This window comes from Pseudochaenichthys georgianus, unplaced genomic scaffold, assembly GCF_902827115.2.
Source record: "Pseudochaenichthys georgianus unplaced genomic scaffold, fPseGeo1.2 scaffold_626_arrow_ctg1, whole genome shotgun sequence".
Taxonomy (NCBI): Eukaryota; Metazoa; Chordata; class Actinopteri; order Perciformes; family Channichthyidae; genus Pseudochaenichthys; species Pseudochaenichthys georgianus.
In genome coordinates, this window is record NW_027263184.1 from 107,501 (window position 1) to 126,292 (window position 18,792).

The 18,792-nt window shown below is 43.2% G+C and overlaps 1 protein-coding gene across 1 annotated transcript in view; it reads left to right on the forward strand.

The window, feature by feature from the left end:
- Nucleotides 1-17,135, forward strand: part of sucla2 (succinate-CoA ligase ADP-forming subunit beta) — a gene marked incomplete at its 3' end in the record, with an annotated part of 20,396 nt that extends 3,261 nt beyond the window's left edge. Inside the window, exons 2-8 of the mRNA XM_034079468.1 lie at nt 4,815-4,986; nt 6,722-6,821; nt 6,955-7,117; nt 8,372-8,500; nt 13,384-13,522; nt 14,097-14,258; nt 16,993-17,135. Of these exons, the coding sequence (XP_033935359.1) occupies nt 4,815-4,986; nt 6,722-6,821; nt 6,955-7,117; nt 8,372-8,500; nt 13,384-13,522; nt 14,097-14,258; nt 16,993-17,135 (1,008 nt within the window). The remainder of the gene's footprint in view (nt 1-4,814; nt 4,987-6,721; nt 6,822-6,954; nt 7,118-8,371; nt 8,501-13,383; nt 13,523-14,096; nt 14,259-16,992) is intronic.
- Between the last annotated feature and the right edge of the window lie 1,657 nt (nt 17,136-18,792).

An 18,792-nucleotide genomic window follows, 5' to 3' on the forward strand; every position in this document is an offset into this window, starting at 1 on the left:
ATCTGAGTACTTCTACTTCTACTCAAGTACACGACCTGAGTACTTCTACTTTTACTCAAGTACACGATCTGAGTACTTCTCCTTCTACTCAAGAACAAGACCTGAGTACTTCTACTTTACTCAAGTACACGATCTGAGTACTTCTACTTCTACTCAAGAACAAGACCTGAGTACTTCTACTTTTACTCAAGTACACGATCTGAGTACTTCTACTTCTACTCAAGAACAAGACCTGAGTACTTCTACTTTTACTCAAGTACACGATCTGAGTACTTCTACTTTTACTCAAGTACACGATCTGAGTACTTCTACTTCTACTCAAGAACAAGACCTGAGTACTTCTACTTTTACTCAAGTACACGATCTGAGTACTTCTACTTTTACTCAAGTACAAGATCTGAGTACTTCTACTTTTACTCAAGTACAAGATCTGAGTACTTCTACTTTTACTCAAGAACAAGACCTGAGTACTTCTACTTTTACTCAAGTACACGATCTGAGTACTTCTACTTCTACTCAAGAACAAGACCTGAGTACTTCTACTTTTACTCAAGTACACGATCTGAGTACTTCTACTTCTACTCAAGAACAAGACCTGAGTACTTCTACTTTTACTAAAGTACACGATCTGAGTACTTCTACTTTTACTCAAGTACAAGATCTGAGTACTTCTACTTTTACTCAAGTACAAGATCTGAGTACTTCTACTTTTACTCAAGTACAAGATCTGAGTACTTCTACTTTTACTCAAGTACAAGATCTGAGTACTTCTACTTTTACTCAAGTACAAGATCTGAGTACTTCTACTTTTACTCAAGTACACGATCTGAGTACTTCTCCTTCTACTCAAGAACAAGACCTGAGTACTTCTACTTTTACTCAAGTACACGATCTGAGTACTTCTACTTCTACTCAAGAACAAGACCTGAGTACTTCTACTTTTACTCAAGTACACGATCTGAGTACTTCTACTTCTACTCAAGAACAAGACCTGAGTACTTCTACTTTTACTCAAGTACACGATCTGAGTACTTCTACTTTTACTCAAGTACAAGATCTGAGTACTTCTACTTTTACTCAAGTACAAGATCTGAGTACTTCTACTTTTACTCAAGTACAAGATCTGAGTACTTCTACTTTTACTCAAGTACAAGATCTGAGTACTTCTACTTTTACTCAAGTACAAGATCTGAGTACTTCTACTTTTACTCAAGTACACGATCTGAGTACTTCTCCTTCTACTCAAGAACAAGACCTGAGTACTTCTACTTTTACTCAAGTACACGATCTGAGTACTTCTACTTCTACTCAAGAACAAGACCTGAGTACTTCTACTTTTACTCAAGTACACGATCTGAGTACTTCTCCTTCTACTCAAGAACAAGACCTGAGTACTTCTACTTTTACTCAAGTACAAGATCTGAGTACTTCTACTTTTACTCAAGTACAAGATCTGAGTACTTCTACTTTTACTCAAGTACAAGATCTGAGTACTTCTACTTCTACTCAAGAACAAGACCTGAGTACTTCTACTTTTACTCAAGTACACGATCTGAGTACTTCTACTTCTACTCAAGAACAAGACCTGAGTACTTCTACTTTTACTCAAGTACACGACCTGAGTACTTCTACTTCTACTCAAGTACACGACCTGAGTACTTCTACTTTTACTCAAGTACACGATCTGAGTACTTCTCCTTCTACTCAAGAACAAGACCTGAGTACTTCTACTTTTACTCAAGTACACGATCTGAGTACTTCTACTTCTACTCAAGAACAAGACCTGAGTACTTCTACTTTTACTCAAGTACACGATCTGAGTACTTCTACTTTTACTCAAGTACAAGATCTGAGTACTTCTACTTTTACTCAAGTACAAGATCTGAGTACTTCTACTTTTACTCAAGAACAAGACCTGAGTACTTCTACTTTTACTCAAGTACACGATCTGAGTACTTCTACTTCTACTCAAGAACAAGACCTGAGTACTTCTACTTTTACTCAAGTACACGATCTGAGTACTTCTACTTCTACTCAAGAACAAGACCTGAGTACTTCTACTTTTACTCAAGTACACGATCTGAGTACTTCTACTTTTACTCAAGTACAAGATCTGAGTACTTCTACTTTTACTCAAGTACAAGATCTGAGTACTTCTACTTTTACTCAAGTACATGATCTGAGTACTTCTACTTTTACTCAAGTACAAGATCTGAGTACTTCTACTTTTACTCAAGTACAAGATCAGAGTACTTCTACTTTTACTCAAGTACACGATCTGAGTACTTCTCCTTCTACTCAAGAACAAGACCTGAGTACTTCTACTTTTACTCAAGTACACGATCTGAGTACTTCTCCTTCTACTCAAGAACAAGACCTGAGTACTTCTACTTTTACTCAAGTACACGATCTGAGTACTTCTACTTCTACTCAAGAACAAGACCTGAGTACTTCTACTTTTACTCAAGTACACGATCTGAGTACTTCTCCTTCTACTCAAGAACAAGACCTGAGTACTTCTACTTGTGTTTCCTGACGTTTATCTCCGCTGGTTCCTGGGTTCTTGAGTTGTGGGTTTTCGTCTTCTCCTCCCGGACGTCAGACATTTAGATTCTGATAAAGATGAACGTTATTAAATGAAATGGATGTTTTGAGTCCCGCTCTTTACAGAGATATGGATTTGACCATCTGTCGGGACGGCAGCTCCCCACGTGTCGCACTGCATCTCTCTCGATGTACATTGCTGCTTTATTTCATCGTATTTCTTTGTAATGTTATTATTACTTCAAATAGTTTGCGGTCTGTGTTTCTGCACCACCACACGATAAACAAGGACACTCCACTTTACTAAACACTCTGCCAGATAGAAACCCCAGAGAGCACATGGCTCTGCTCAGAGATACGCTCACACACTTGAGAGGATACTACTTAGTTAAAGGTCACCTATTATTAAAAATCCCCTTCTTCATGTCTCTTCTACATCAACATGTGTCCCCTCTTCTTCATGTCTCTTCTACATCAACATGTGTCCCCTCTTCTTCATGTCTCTTCTACATCAACATGTGTCCCCTCTTCTCCATGTCTCTTCTACATCAACATGTGTCCCCTCTTCTTCATGTCTCTTCTTCATCAACATGTGTCCCCTCTTCTCCATGTCTCTTCTACATCAACATGTGTCCCCTCTTCTTCATGTCTCTTCTACATCAACATGTGTCCCCTCTTCTTCATGTCTCTTCTACATCAACATGTGTCCCCTCTTCTTCATGTCTCTTCTACATCAACATGTGTCCCCTCTTCTTCATGTCTCTTCTACATCAACACGTGTCCCCTCTTCTTCATGTCTCTTCTACATCAACATGTGTCCCCTCTTCTTCATGTCTCTTCTACATCAACATGTGTCCCCTCTTCTCCATGTCTCTTCTCCATCAACATGTGTCCCCTCTTCTCCATGTCTCTTCTACATCAACATGTGTCCCCTCTTCTTCATGTCTCTTCTACATCAACATGTGTCCCCTCTTCTTCATGTCTCTTCTACATCAACATGTGTCCCCTCTTCTCCATGTCTCTTCTACATCAACATGTGTCCCCTCTTCTCCATGTCTCTTCTCCATCAACATGTGTCCCCTCTTCTTCATGTCTCTTCTACATCAACATGTGTCCCCTCTTCTTCACGTCTCTTCTACATCAACATGTGTCCCCTCTTCTCCACGTCTCTTCTACATCAACATGTGTCCCCTCTTCTCCACGTCTCTTCTACATCAACATGTGTCCCCTCTTCTTCATGTCTCTTCTACATCAACATGTGTCCCCTCTTCTCCACGTCTCTTCTACATCAACATGTGTCCCCTCTTCTTCATGTCTCTTCTACATCAACATGTGTCCCCTCTTCTTCATGTCTCTTCTACATCAACATGTGTCCCCTCTTCTCCACGTCTCTTCTACATCAACATGTGTCCCCTCTTCTTCATGTCTCTTCTACATCAACATGTGTCCCCTCTTCTTCATGTCTCTTCTACATCAACATGTGTCCCCTCTTCTCCACGTCTCTTCTACATCAACATGTGTCCCCTCTTCTTCATGTCTCTTCGACATCAACATGTGTCCCCTCTTCTTCATGTCTCTTCTACATCAACATGTGTCCCCTCTTCTCCACGTCTCTTCTACATCAACATGTGTCCCCTCTTCTTCATGTCTCTTCTACATCAACATGTGTCCCCTCTGTGGAAAGAGACTCTGAAAGTTTCAGGAACAAAGAGTTTCTGAGTTTTGATCCATTTCTATAAAAACCTGTCTGAAAATGAGCTGATCAGATTTTGGCCACTTGATGATGTCATAACGATGTGTTGTCTTGTGTAGCCATTAGCCAATCAGCAACCACGGTAACCCCCCCCCCCCCCCCCCCCCTTATCACCTGAATCTCCTCTAGAGCTCCATTGAGTTCTTTGTAACCAGATCTCTCTCAGAGGGGCGTGGGGAGGGGCTCCTTACTTTCATCTAAAGTCACAGACAGAGAATCAGCACTTTGGAAACAGGGCTGAAACAGAGGGGATTATGGGTAATGCTGCAATGATCTGTTTGGTGTTTCAGCCAATGAGAGACAGGCTCTGGATATATCTGAGACAAACAGTAGAATAGGGGACCTTTTAAATATTCTAAAAGGTAAAAGCAACAGAACAAGATAAAAACTCAAACATACCATCATGGAGAAGACAATTAAAGTGGACACACATGAGTGGGACAAGGTATTGAGGGGTGATTGGGAGCTCGACAGGGAGGAGGCTGACATAACTAATGGTGTTCCTCTTGTGCTCCAGGTTCTTGGTGGTTGCTCAGGTGTGCTGGGAGGCCATGTGTCCCAGCAGCAGAGGAGCCTCTCTCTGCACGAGTACATGAGCATCGGGCTGCTGAAGGAGGCCGGGGTCTCGGTGCCTATAGGCCTGGTGGCCAGCTCCTCGGAGGAAGCTTACTCCGTGGCAAAGGAGATCGGTGAGCAGAGAGAGAGAGACAGTAATCAGATACTGTTGGGAAAATACTCATGTGACCGTGCTGTAGTTCCTTTATAGCCCAACATTAGCCACCTTTAGCTTAGCGGTGGTGACGTGAAGTCATGTGACCGTGCTGTAGTTCCTTTTATAGCCCGGCATTAGCCTGCTTTAGCTTAGCGGTGGTGACGTGAAGTCATGTGACCGTGCTGTAGTTCCTTTATAGCCCAACATTAGCCACCTTTAGCTTAGCGGTGGTGACGTGAAGTCATGTGACCGTGCTGTAGTTCCTTTATAGCCCAACATTAGCCACCTTTAGCTTAGCGGTGGTGACGTGAAGTCATGTGACCGTGCTGTAGTTCCTTTTATAGCCCGGCATTAGCCTGCTTTAGCTTAGCGGTGGTGACGTGAAGTCATGTGACCGTGCTGTAGTTCCTTTATAGCCCAACATTAGCCACCTTTAGCTTAGCGGTGGTGACGTGAAGTCATGTGACCGTGCTGTAGTTCCTTTATAGCCCAACATTAGCCACCTTTAGCTTAGCGGTGGTGACGTGAAGTCATGTGACCGTGCTGTAGTTCCTTTATAGCCCGGCATTAGCCTGCTTTAGCTTAGCGGTGGTGACGTGAAGTCATGTGACCGTGCTGTAGTTCCTTTATAGCCCAACATTAGCCACCTTTAGCTTAGCGGTGGTGACGTGAAGTCATGTGACCGTGCTGTAGTTCCTTTATAGCCCAACATTAGCCACCTTTAGCTTAGCGGTGGTGACGTGAAGTCATGTGACCGTGCTGTAGTTCCTTTATAGCCCAACATTAGCCGCCTTTAGCTTAGCGATGGAGACGTGAAGTCATGTGACCGTGCTGTAGTTCCTTTATAGCCCAACATTAGCCTCCTTTAGCTTAGCGGTGGTGACGTGAAGTCATGTGACCGTGCTGTAGTTCCTTTATAGCCCAACATTAGCCGCCTTTAGCTTAGCGCTGGTGACGTGAAGTCACTACAGCACGGTCACATGACTTCACGTCACCACCGCTAAGCTAAAGGTTGCCTCTCTGAGATGTGCCGACCTTTGTGAGCGATTTTAAACAGTGTCTGAGCAGCTGCAGATTTCTCTCAGTCTAAAAATAGTGACCTCTGTCAGCAGAGGATCACTTTACACTCTGCTGAACACATACATACAGCAGAGTAACAGGTCAACTCTAAAGGAAACCCTCAGCTTTGACCGAGGTTATTGTTGAGCTCTCCAACTCAGTTAGGGGTGAAGAAAAGCTATAATATCAACACATTGCATTTCACCAACAAGGTTCATCTAAGTGACTTGTTTCAGGATAATATATAGTCATCTCTGGTTTGGCTGGTGTATAAAACAGCAGTGAACATGTGGTAAAATAATTTTATAAAAATATTCTTTATTGCTCAGATTCAGGATGCTCACCAACAACAACAACAACAACAGGGCCGTAAATCAAACTATATTTACTAAATAACCTTCATTATGGGACTAAACACCTCTCGACCCATATCTGAGTTTCATCAGTATTTGGAGCTCACGGATACATCCTGGTTGTGTACTTATTTTATTGTGATAGTGTGTGTTTGGATCTTGAATACGTCAGACTGTCTGCTGTGCCCCCCTGTGGTTTCTGACGCTGCACCCCCCCCCCCCCCACCGCGGCACGATTAAAGGCTTCTTTTTTAATCACAACAAAAGTTATAAAGAAATGGCTTCATGTGTGTTTCTCAGGTTCTAAGGATCTGGTGGTGAAAGCTCAGGTTCTGGCCGGCGGGCGAGGAAAGGGGACGTTTGAGGGCGGACTGAAGGGCGGAGTGAGGATCGTTTACTCGTGAGTGATCTGTCAGGAAACACAACAACAACAACAATGCTTACTTGCTTAAGTATTGACTTTGTGTACAGCATGTGCTATATCCTGAATATAATACATTTTGTCTTCCTCCTCCTCCTCTTCCTCCTCTCAGACCCGAGGAGGCGCGGGACATTTCCTCTCAGATGATTGGTCGGAAGTTGTACACGAAGCAGACGGGGGAGGCGGGCAGAATCTGTAACCAGGTGTTCATCTGTGAGCGCAGGTATCCTCGCAGAGAGTATTACTTTGCTATCACCATGGAGAGACACTACCAGGTACACACACACACACACACACACGCGCAAGTCACCCTGTTGTTGTTCACGTGTACGCCACTAGATGGCAGCAAAGACTTAACATTGAAAGGTGACTGAACTTCTGTAGAAACCTGATTCTTATGTATCGAGCAATATGCATTTCACTTTTTAAATCAGGTTGTTATCCTCAGATTAGACATATTTGACATCCAACAGCTTGAATGCGTCAGCTGTATTCACTAAAGCTTCAACAAACAATCAAAATATTCTAATTAAAGTCACTTTTTGTGCAAAAAGTCAAAAATAAAGAAATGCTGTTTCCGCCTCTCAAAATAATGATTTTCTCAGTTTTATTTCATAACACAGTGAATATTTTTGGACAATTAAAGAAAGTGTTTGACTTGAATTAGGATGTACATGTTTTATATTTTCTCACATTTTAAACCTCCAAATAATCAACTAATGACAGAAAAATAATACACAGTTTATTGTTTATTCCTAGTTGCAGCCCTAGTATCTACAAAACATTTTAAAGACAAAGTTCGAGTGGGAATCAGAGCCCACTTCTTCTCTGCCTTCTTCTGTTCCTTTATCTGACGCCCAGCGCTCCGCCTTTTACTTTCTCTTTCTTGGTCCTCCGTAGCAACGGCAGGAACGGCTTCGATAGCGTTTTTGAGGAGCTTTTTGATTACAGATTTGAAAACATCGCTGCTTGCTTTAAAAGTAGCACACTTCATGATGTCAAAGCTTGGGAAGTATCTAGATATCCCTGCCCTGATGCCAAAGGAACTGCACACTGAATATGTGTCGCCGCTTGATGTCTATTTGGACCGCTGCGTAACAAGGAGGGTTTCTGCCCGTTACTTCTCCGCTGTGTTCTTGTCCCAGTCTGAAAAGCAAACTGTAAACAGTTCAATCGACCGGACTTCTTTCTGCAGATGTGAGCGTCCTTAACAAGAATCGAGTATTCAACTAAGCCATGTAATAAAATGATTGACTTCATATTCATTTAAATATGAAGTCATCTTGAGTTTCTAGAATGTTTTCATTGTTATTTACTCAAATAAATGATAAACATTTTGTGAAAATCATGAAACAAAAATTCAAAATCACAAGATTAAAAATAAAAATACTAAAAACAAAAAGTCTTATTATTAATAATTCAATCGTGAGAAAAATAATGAAAACCACGAGAAAAAAGTCAAAATCATGAATTAAAAAATTATTTTCCTGCTGGATTGAGCAGAATTGAACCCCTCGTGTTCCCCTCAGGGCCCGGTTCTGATCGGCAGCTCTCAGGGAGGCGTGAACATCGAGGACGTGGCGGCGGAGAGTCCTGACGCCATCGTGAAGGAGCCCATCGACATCGTGGAGGGAATCAAGGTGGAGCAGGCCATCAAGGTACGATCAATACCAGACTGTTTGTGTTGCATTGTGGGGGACGGTGGCCTAATGGTGTTATTTCACAGAAGGGGAAAAAAAGGTCCAATCTCTGAGAGGAAAACTTCCACTTCTGCTCAGAGAACTACGTTCCTCTCACATCCTGACGGAAGAAATGTGTTCAAGGTTTCGAAGCCTTTGAAGGAGCCTTAGCGTTAATACTAAAGCTCCTATGTGGTGGTTACACTTCAGGGATGATATGGACGATGCGTTTTGTTGTGTTTATAGATACTAGGGATGTATTTTTAAAAAAAAAAAATGTATAAACCTTTATTCAACCAGACACACACACACACACACACACACACACACACACACACACACACACACACACACACACACACACGCACACACGCACACACGCACACACACACGGTCACCCTGTTGTTGTTCACGTTTAAGCCACTAGATGGCACCAAAGGCTCTTTTGTCATGCACAGCTCTATTGTAGTTTTGGCACACACACACACACACACACACACACACACACACACACACACACACACACACACACACACACACACACACACACACACACACACACACACACACACACACACACACAGACAGACCAAAAGGCACCAAAGGCTCTTTTGTCAACAGCTATATCGTAGTTATTGCAAAGTCTCAACCATGCAACTTGGAGTATACTTACTTCAAAAAGCAAACTAGTTCCAGTATGTAGCAGGAAACAGAAAAGTATGTACATTTGAAACAGAACAAATGATGTAAAATGTAGAGTAGACTCTCCTCCTCCTAATAAGACTTTTGTTTCTCATACGCACATTAGGGAGGTCCTTAGAATTGAAAGGGGGAAAGTCTAAGCCCCAACCCCCAGAATGCATTCTATTAGTCGAGAAAACTCTCCTGGTGAATGTTTTCCTCAATCTGACAACATGTACCCCCCCCCCCCCCCCCCCCCCCCCCCCCCGCTTTTCATCTGGGAACAAATGGAGCCTATAAGGATTACAATGAGAATACTAAATGAATAACAACAATACCATAGATTCCCAAATTGTTAGCTTATAACACACAACAGCTCACAATGTGTCATTCAGATACCGTAGAATGCCGTCTTTGCAATGAATACAAATGGGAACAGTGTAAACCATTTCCTCACAAGTGCAGACAAGACAAAGCAGTGAATAATGAATAACAACAACACAAGACAAATCAGTGCGATGGAGTTTTATACACGGTGACCTCATTACAGTTGCATGTATTAAAGAGGACCTATCATGCAAAATGCACTTGTAGATGTTATCCATCACTATGTGTCCCCGGTGCGTCGGGGAACTCACGCAGCGTCAGGAAATAAACCCTCTCTCTTTTCCTCCGTACCCAAATCTCTAAAAACGGGGAGCAACGGAGCTGATCCAGATTTGCGTCCGATATGACGTAACATCTGAAATGTGGACCCACGGGCCAATCAGAAAGCTGCTATCAGAAACAATGCCCGACTGTTTTGGACGTAATATGGTCGGTGTTTACATTAGCATCGCTAACACTCAGAGCTAACCTGTGCTGGAGAGCATGTGTGTGAAGAAGCAGGAAGTAGAAAGGAACTCACCTTGTGGTGTAACCGGGAGAGAGAAAGCCTTTGAGCTCCAGACTGTTTCAGATCCTTGATAATCCATGATATGGCGTTTCATCACGGCAGCATTTAGTTTATATCAGTGTTTCTCAAACTTTTTCATACCAAGGACCACTTACAGGTGGGGTAGGTAAGTTTGAGAAACCGGCTCGAGATCGCTAGAATTTGAAAATACACAACCAGAGAAAATCTGCCACTTCCTCACAGAGCCCCTCCTCCAACACACACGAACGCGCACATGACCAATGAGGGCACGAGATAAGTTTGTGCCCCGATGGAAGGCTGACAGGCAGGTAGGCCATCCAATCCGTTTAGCCCCGCTAAGTATTACGGCTTCTACAGATGACATTTTTTATGGATTTTTTGTCAAAGCACTTCAGATATTCATTGCTATCGGGATGTTAAGAGCATTCCATGGAATATAACAAAAAGTGTATCTCGAGCCGGTTTCTGAAACTTACCTACCCCACCTTTAACCAATAAAAAAACACTCGCGGACCACCTAACTCCACAAATATCCCAAAACACATCGTTTTTCTAGAACAGATAAAAAATCTCCTGAAAATTGTACAAACACGTGGCAGCATGTGTGATGAAGGTGTTGCGCTGGGCTATATCATGCAATCGAAAGTTAAACTTAAGCTCGCTCCATTGCGGAGATATTCCCGCGAGAGTGCGGAAAACTTCAATTAATTTATTTATTTCAAATGTGAAATGTTACCAATATACTCACGGACCACTAGGGGGCGCTCACGGACCACCAGTAGTCCGCGGACCACACTTTGAGAAGCACTGGTTTAGACGGTAGCTGCCGGTCCCGTGTGAGCTCAGCCCCCTCCTTTTTTATTTTAAAGCTTTATCCCCAAATCAGCACTTTAGAAACAGGAAGTGAAATAGAGGGATATGAGGCATGGCTAGAATGATCTGTTTGGTATTTTGAGCAAAACACTTCAAAGACATGTTTTTTATATATTGTATATATCTGAGACGTATGCTATTGCCTACAAATAGCATGATGGGTGACCTTTAATATAAGTCTTAAAATCGTGCTAAATATGTTCTATTCAGTCTTCATTCCTCCACCTTCAATAGCCCGTGTTTAGCGCTGCTCCATCATCCTCCTCTTTTTGATTTGCAGCCGGCTGTCCTTAGCAGCACTCAGGTTTCTAAAATCATCTGTCATAAATATACCTTTGACTGTGGACGGTAATTTGACAGATAATGTGTTTTTTATTCATCACGATGACAGCTTGTCTGAACATCGTATTATATATTGATATCAGGCTTCAGCTCGGCGGGTTTAAATCGTCTGTAAAGCTTTATTTTATTATTATTAAAAGCATGTTGGCACTAAATGTAACTAAAACTGTCGTCCATGACCAAAGAGTGTACGCCAGTGGGACCTACGATAAAAAGACTCCCCGACGTCCACAAACATTCAGCTATTAAAGGGGACCTATCATGCAAAATGCACTTTGAAGCTTTTAGTGTCACGATAACAACATTTTGGTTTCGATACCAAGTCAAGAATTGCGATTCCTTAAATGTAATTATTGTGCTTTTATTTCACAAACTTTTAAACAATGAGAAAAATAATGTTATATATAATAATGTTTTTCTCAAAAAACAATGAGAAAAATAAATTAAATAAATGATAAGAATTCGTATTAAATAAAATGAAAACATGTCTGTCAGACAGGCCTCGTGGTGTCCGGAGGCTTGCCCTCACTGTCAGAGATATCGCTAAAATACTTCCAAATTTCGCTTCTGGCGTCTTTTTTGGTCAACAAGCCGAGGCGCAGCGGCAGTTGCACTCCCACTTGCAGCCATGCTTCTCGTTTTCTCACGAGGGGAGGGACTTGGAGCGTGCTTGAGAGGGGAGGGACTTAGAGCGTGCTTGAGAGGGGAGGGACTTAGAGCGTGCTTGAGAGGGGAGGGACTTAGAGCGTGCTTGAGAGGGGAGGGACTTAGAGCGTGCTTGAGAGGGGAGGGACTTAGAGCGTGCTTGAGAGGGGAGGGACTTAGAGCGTGCTTGAGAGGGGAGGCACTTAGAGCGTGCTTGAGAGGGGAGGGACTTAGAGCGTGCTTGAGAGAGGGGAGGGACTTAGAGCGTGCTTGAGAGAGGGGAGGGACTTAGAGCGTGCTTGAGAGAGGGGAGGGACTTAGAGCGTGCTTGAGAGAGGGGAGGGACTTAGAGCGTGCTTGAGAGAGGGGAGGCATTTAGAGCGTGCTTGAGAGAGGGGAGGCACTTAGAGCGTGCTTGAGAGGGGAGGGACTTAGAGCGTGCTTGAGAGGGGAGGGACTTAGTGCGTGCTTGAGAGGGGAAGGACTGCAGGCACGGCTGCAGTGCAGGGAGTGGAAGCAGAGCGCTGAACACACACGGCTCTTATTAAAACGGCGCTTTCTCACCGGAGTACTTTTCCCCGTCATTCTTAAAGTACCGATACTAATGAAACGGATCGTATCGCGGTACCTATCAAGTATCTGTACACCGTGCAACACTAATGTCTTCTATACATCACCATGTGTCCCCGGTGGCCCCCCGGAGTCCCCCCGGTGTGTCCCCGTGTGTCCCCGGTGTGTCAGGAGACTCTCAAAGTGTCAGAAATAAACCCCTCTCTCTTTTCCTCCGTACCCACATCTCTAAAAACGGGGGGAAAACGGAGCTGATCCAGATTTGCTGCGTCATGACGACATTACTAAAAAGTGGGCGGGCTTTACACCAACGGGCCAATCAGAAACAATGAGACGTGTTCTGGAAGTAACATGGTCTGTGTTTACATTAGGATGCTAACACTCAGAGCTAACCTGTGCTGGAGAGAGTGTGAGGAAGCAGGAAATCAAAAGGAAGTCACGTTGTGGTAAACCTGAGAGAGAAAGAGTTTGAGCTCCATCCTGTTTCAGAGAGGATCCTTGATGTGGTTTGGAACATGGAGTTTAATCACGGCAGCATTTAGCTGATGAGAACTACTCTCTCTCTAAAGCTACTGACCCAGAGTCAGCTCTTTCGTAACAGCTGGAAGAGAGGGGGGGGGGGGGGCTACAAGGATCTGTTTGGGGTTTGGAGCGGGACACTTCAGAGACATGTTTTTTAAATATATCTGAGACCCATAATATATGCCTACAAATAGTGTAAGAGGAGACCTTTTAAGAGAGATAGCCGTAGACCTCTGCCATGGGAAAGGAGAAAGTGATGGACAGGGTCGAAGGTCAGAAACCTAAGCTAAACACTCCTCTTCTCCTCCGTCAGGTGGCTCAGAAGATGGGCTTCCCTCCGGCTCTGGTGGACGACGCAGCTCAGAGCATGATGAAGCTCTACAACCTGTTCATCAAGTACGACGCCTCCATGCTGGAGATCAACCCCATGGTGGAGGACTCTGATGGGACAGGTACACACACACACACACACACACACACACACACACACACACACACACACACACACACACACACTAGGGCTGTACCCGAATATTCGTTAGTTGGAGTACTATTCGAATTTCTTTATTCGGATATTCGTTTTGTTTGTTTTTTCCCCGTGTTTTTCTCGTTTTTTTTCAAATTGAACTTATTGAAATCTCCAATATCAACGTAAGAGCTTGTGCCTCTTCGGGGGGTGTTAAACGTAAACGTTATCGTTGAATTTCTCCGTCTTTATATGGAGATATGACTTTTCTCCGTTAATCTCGTCACGTTGTTTCCATAGCAACAACAACGTCCTGTCAACTGCGCTAACTCTCCTTCAAAATAAAAGCATGTCCATAAATAGGAAGCCGAGCCAAATTACACTTAAGACATAATACAATGCAACGAAAGTAACAAACACAATGCGATATCCTTTTCAATTTCAAAGAAGTGAATATTCTTCTGATGCTAACGTGTGTGTGTGTGTGTGTGTGTTTGTGTGTGTGTGTGTGTGTGTGTGTGTGTGTGTGTGTTTGTGTGTGTGTGCGTGTGTGTTCTCAGTGATGTGCATGGACGCTAAGATCAACTTCGACTCGAACGCAGAGTACCGTCAGAAGAAGGTGTTCGCGATGCAGGACTGGACTCAAGAAGATCCAAGAGACTATCAGGCAGCCAAAGCTGATCTGAACTACATCGGACTGGATGGGTCCATCGGGTGTCTGGGTGAGAGAGGAGGGAGGAAGAGGAGGAGGAAGAGGAAGAGGAGGGCATTTAGGTTTTAAATGCACATGATCTGGAACCCTGGGTGTTATTGACAGAGGACATGTGAGGTTTAGAAAGTGAACAATACGCGCAATTGCTTGTGTGAGAACCTGTAAGATCCCTAAAGGAAAGCCACGTTTCATTCACAAGAGGCGATTCAAACATTTCGATGAGCAGGCGTTTCTACATGATGTTTTTAATAGTGATTTACACATTGTTTCACTTATGACCGATGTTGAGTTAGCATGGAATTATTTTAAATCCACCTTCTTGGCTATATGTGACAAGCATGCTCCTTTTAGGACATCTAGGATAAGCGGTAAAGACAACCCCTGGTTTAATGATTCTATATCCTCTCTCATTCGACAGAGAGACACTGCCTGGGCTAAAGCAAAGACATCGAATATTCCATTAGATTGGAATCTGTATAGGACATTAAGAAACAAATGCACTAAGCTGATTAAAGACTCTAAATGTGCCTACTATCTTAATGCAATACATGACAATTTGAATAACCCTGCAAAGTTTTGGAAACTTGTTAAATCCTCCTCAGGTTCTATCACTCCAAACAGCCTTCCTGATCTCTTGAGGGTACATCAGAGTGAAATCAAGGGCAACATGGATATTGCAGACAGCTTTAATAATCATTTTATTTCTGCTGGCTCAATCTTTGATTCTAGCAACTCAGGGATGATCGCTGCAGAAGGAGAGCCAGGTCCTCCGCCACTTGACCCTGATCAACTGTTCACCTTTGCCCCCATCTTGACCTCTCAGGTTCACAAAGCTTTAATGAGCCTAGATGTAAAGAAATCTTCAGGCCCAGACAAGATGGAGCCGTTCTTCTTCAAAGTTGCTGCAGGTCTGATTGCAGAACCCATAACCTCTATTCTGAATCTCAGTCTTTATGCTGGTGAATTACCTAGCTCATGGAAGTCGGCCATGGTTCTCCCCTTGCTAAAGGGCGGAGACCCCTCTGACCTAAATAATTATCGCCCTATTTCCAGACTGTCTGTAATGGCCAAAGTCTTTGAATCTCTTGTAAACGAACAACTGAAAAAGTTTCTAACTGACCATAATATTCTTAGCGAGTCTCAGTCCGGCTTCAGATCAGGCCAGAGTACTACTTCAGCGGCTATGCTAGTCTCAAATGACATCATTGAAGCACTAGACAAGAAAAAACACTGTGCAGCATTGTTTGTTGATCTGTCTAAAGCTTTTGATTCTGTGGATCATGCATTGCTACTGCAGAGGCTTGGCTGCAGAGGTCTTGGCAAAATGGCTTTGAGCTGGTTTAAAAACTATCTATCTGAAAGAACTCAGTGTGTCTCAGTAGAAGATTATACCTCAGCTGCTCTTACTATAAACAAAGGTGTTCCACAAGGCTCTATGTTGGCCCCTGTCTTATTCTCCATCTTTATAAATGAACTAGGAAATGGGATAAACCCAGCACGGTTTCATTTATACGCCGATGATACAGTTGTTTATACAGTGGCTTCCTCTTTAACTCAGGCCATAGAGCTTCTACAGGATGCTTTTAATACACTGCAACACTCCTTGCTAAGGCTAAGACTGGTCCTTAATGCAAAAAAGACCAAGTACATGACCTTCTCTCGCTCTCGAGCTAATACAGCTGTCCCTCCGATTCTTACACTGGAAGGGACATGCCTTGACAAAGTAGCATCCTACAAATATCTGGGCATATGGATTGATGAAAAGATGGCCTTTGATGTTCATATTGGGAACCTACTGAGAAAACTTAGACCTAAACTGGGCTTTTTCTTTCGTTTAAGGAAATGTTTCCCGTCTGAAGCCAGGAAGAGAATTGTGCAGAGTTCCTTTCTGTCTGTATTAGACTATGGCGATGTGATCTATATGCATGCTTCTTCCTCCCTGCTTAAAAAGCTGGACTCTGCGTACCATACTGCTATACGTTTTGTAACGGGTGCAGGCTCTCGCACCCACCACTGCACTTTGTATCAGTCCTTAGGATGGTCCTCTCTGTACCAAAGAAGACAATCACACATGTTGATTTTTATCCTTAAGTCATTGCTAGGTAAGCTGCCCTTATATATCTCCAGACTTCTGTCATTTTATACTTGCTTTTTTAATACTAGACGAGCAGCAAATGGGATGCTTTTAAATGTTCCTTTGATGCAGTCAGAGCTTGGTAAAGCTGCATTCTCCCACTATGCTCCCTTTCTATGGAATACGCTGCAAGTAAAACTTTGTCTAGAGGCACTTCCTACTGTAAATGCTTTTAAAGGTATGCTACGATTAGCCCTTCATGAAACATGTAACTGTTTTACCTGATGCTATTGCTGATGTGATTATGCTTCTTGCCACGGCACAAATGGCCTTCTGTATTTATATTTGAATTGTATGTTTTTTTTGTTTAATGCCTTTGTTTTATGTTGAAACTTGTTGTGTGCCGTGTTGGTCAGGACTCCCTGGAAGAAGAGATCTTGTATCTCAATGGGACATTCCTGGATAAATAAAGGATAAATTAAAATATAAAAAAAACAATGACGCCTCATGCAACCACATTGTTATTATTATTTACCTGAATGTGTTTCATGGGAGTGTTATCCCATTGAGAGAGTAATCAATTAGCAGCCAATCAGCGCAGGCCTGGTCTCAGGTGTGCCGACAGCCTCTCACCTGTTGGAGGGCTTTATTTCTGGGTGTCTCTCCTCAGTGAACGGAGCGGGATTGGCGATGGCCACCATGGACATCATCAAGCTGCACGGCGGCACACCTGCCAACTTCCTGGATGTTGGGGGCGGAGCCACAGCTCATCAGGTGACCGAGGCCTTCAAGCTCATCACCTCCGACAGGAAGGTAAGTGGGGAGGAAGTTATTAAGAGAAACTGATCAACGATTCATCGACAAAGTTTGTCTTTTGTTATTTTTAATGTTTAATCTCACTCGTCACCAGCTTGAGCTTCAATACCAACAGATATAAAGTAGAAGTACTCAGATCTTGTTCTTGAGTAAAAGTAGAAGTACTCACACCAGAGTGTAGGAATACTTTGTTACAGTAAAAGTCCTGCATTCAAAATGTTCCTCAAGTAAAAGTAGAAAAGTATTATCATCAAAATATAGTGAAACTAGCGACAGTAAAAGTAGTCGTTGTGCAGATTGGTTCATTTCAGAATAATATACAGTGGGGCAAAAAAGTATTTAGTCAGCCACCAATTGTGCAAGTTCTCCCACTTATAAAGATGAGAGGCCTGTAATTTTCATCCTAGGTATACTTCAACTATGAGAGACAGCATGGGGGAAAGAATCCAGGAAATCACATTGCCTGATTTTTTGGTGGAAAATAAGTATTTGGTCAATAACAAAAGTTAATCTCAATACTTTGTTATATACCCTTTGTTGGCAATGACAGAGGTCAAACGTTTTCTGCAAGTCTTCACAAGGTGTTCACTGTTGCTGGTATGTTGGCCCGTTCCTCCATGCAGATCTCCTCTAGAGCAGTGATGTTTTGGGGCTGTCGCTGGGCAACACGGACGTTCAACTCCCTCCAAAGATTTTCTATGGGGTTGAGATCTGGAGACTGGCTAGGCCACTCCAGGACCTTGAAATGCTTCTTACGAAGCCACTCCTTCGTTGCCCGGGCGGTGTGTTTGGGATCATTGTCATGCTGAAAGACCCAGCCACGTTTCATCTTCAATGCCCTTGCTGATGGAAGGAGGTTGTCACTCAAAATCTCTCGATACATGGCCCCATTCATTCTTTCCTTTACACGGATCAGTCGTCCTGGTCCCTTTGCAGAAAAACAGCCCCACAGCACGATGGTTCCAGCCCCATGTTTCACAGCAGGTGTTCTCTGGATGCAACTCAGCATTCTTTCTCCTCCAAACACGTCGAGTTGAGTTTTTACCAAAAAGTTCTATTTTGGTTTCATCTGACCAGGGTAGGATTTTCACGGCGGCCATGGCCGTCGTAGCCCCTCTGATGCCGTTATGCCCCACACATAATTGTACGTCCTACGGCCACCATGGTCATTCAAACAGGACGTGCTGGAGAGGGGGCGGGGCTTATTTCCATGTAAATACTGTGGTGGAAACCAACTACGACAAAATGAACCTATTTGACCGTGATTTAATTGTAATACACGTTTCAAAAAGGATGCTGAAGTAACTACATACTGATACCGGTTAGTAAAAAACATGAATTAATGCTATGACAAGTCTGCAGACCAGACGGCAGGCGAGAAACCTTTTAAAATGCGTGTTTTCTGAATGGATCAATCAGGCTAAACTAACCTGTAGCTGCTCCGTCCACACTCACAACAACGTCCTAAAGACAGAATTAAAGCAACGATTGTATTCAGTTTCTGAACAGAGCTGTGAGGAGTTGATTAAAGAGACTCCACACACACACACACACACACACACACACACACACACACACACACACACACACACACACACAGCTGAATGATTTATGTGCAGAGTCTGACCCTTGGCTGTTCCTTATGCTCTGAAAT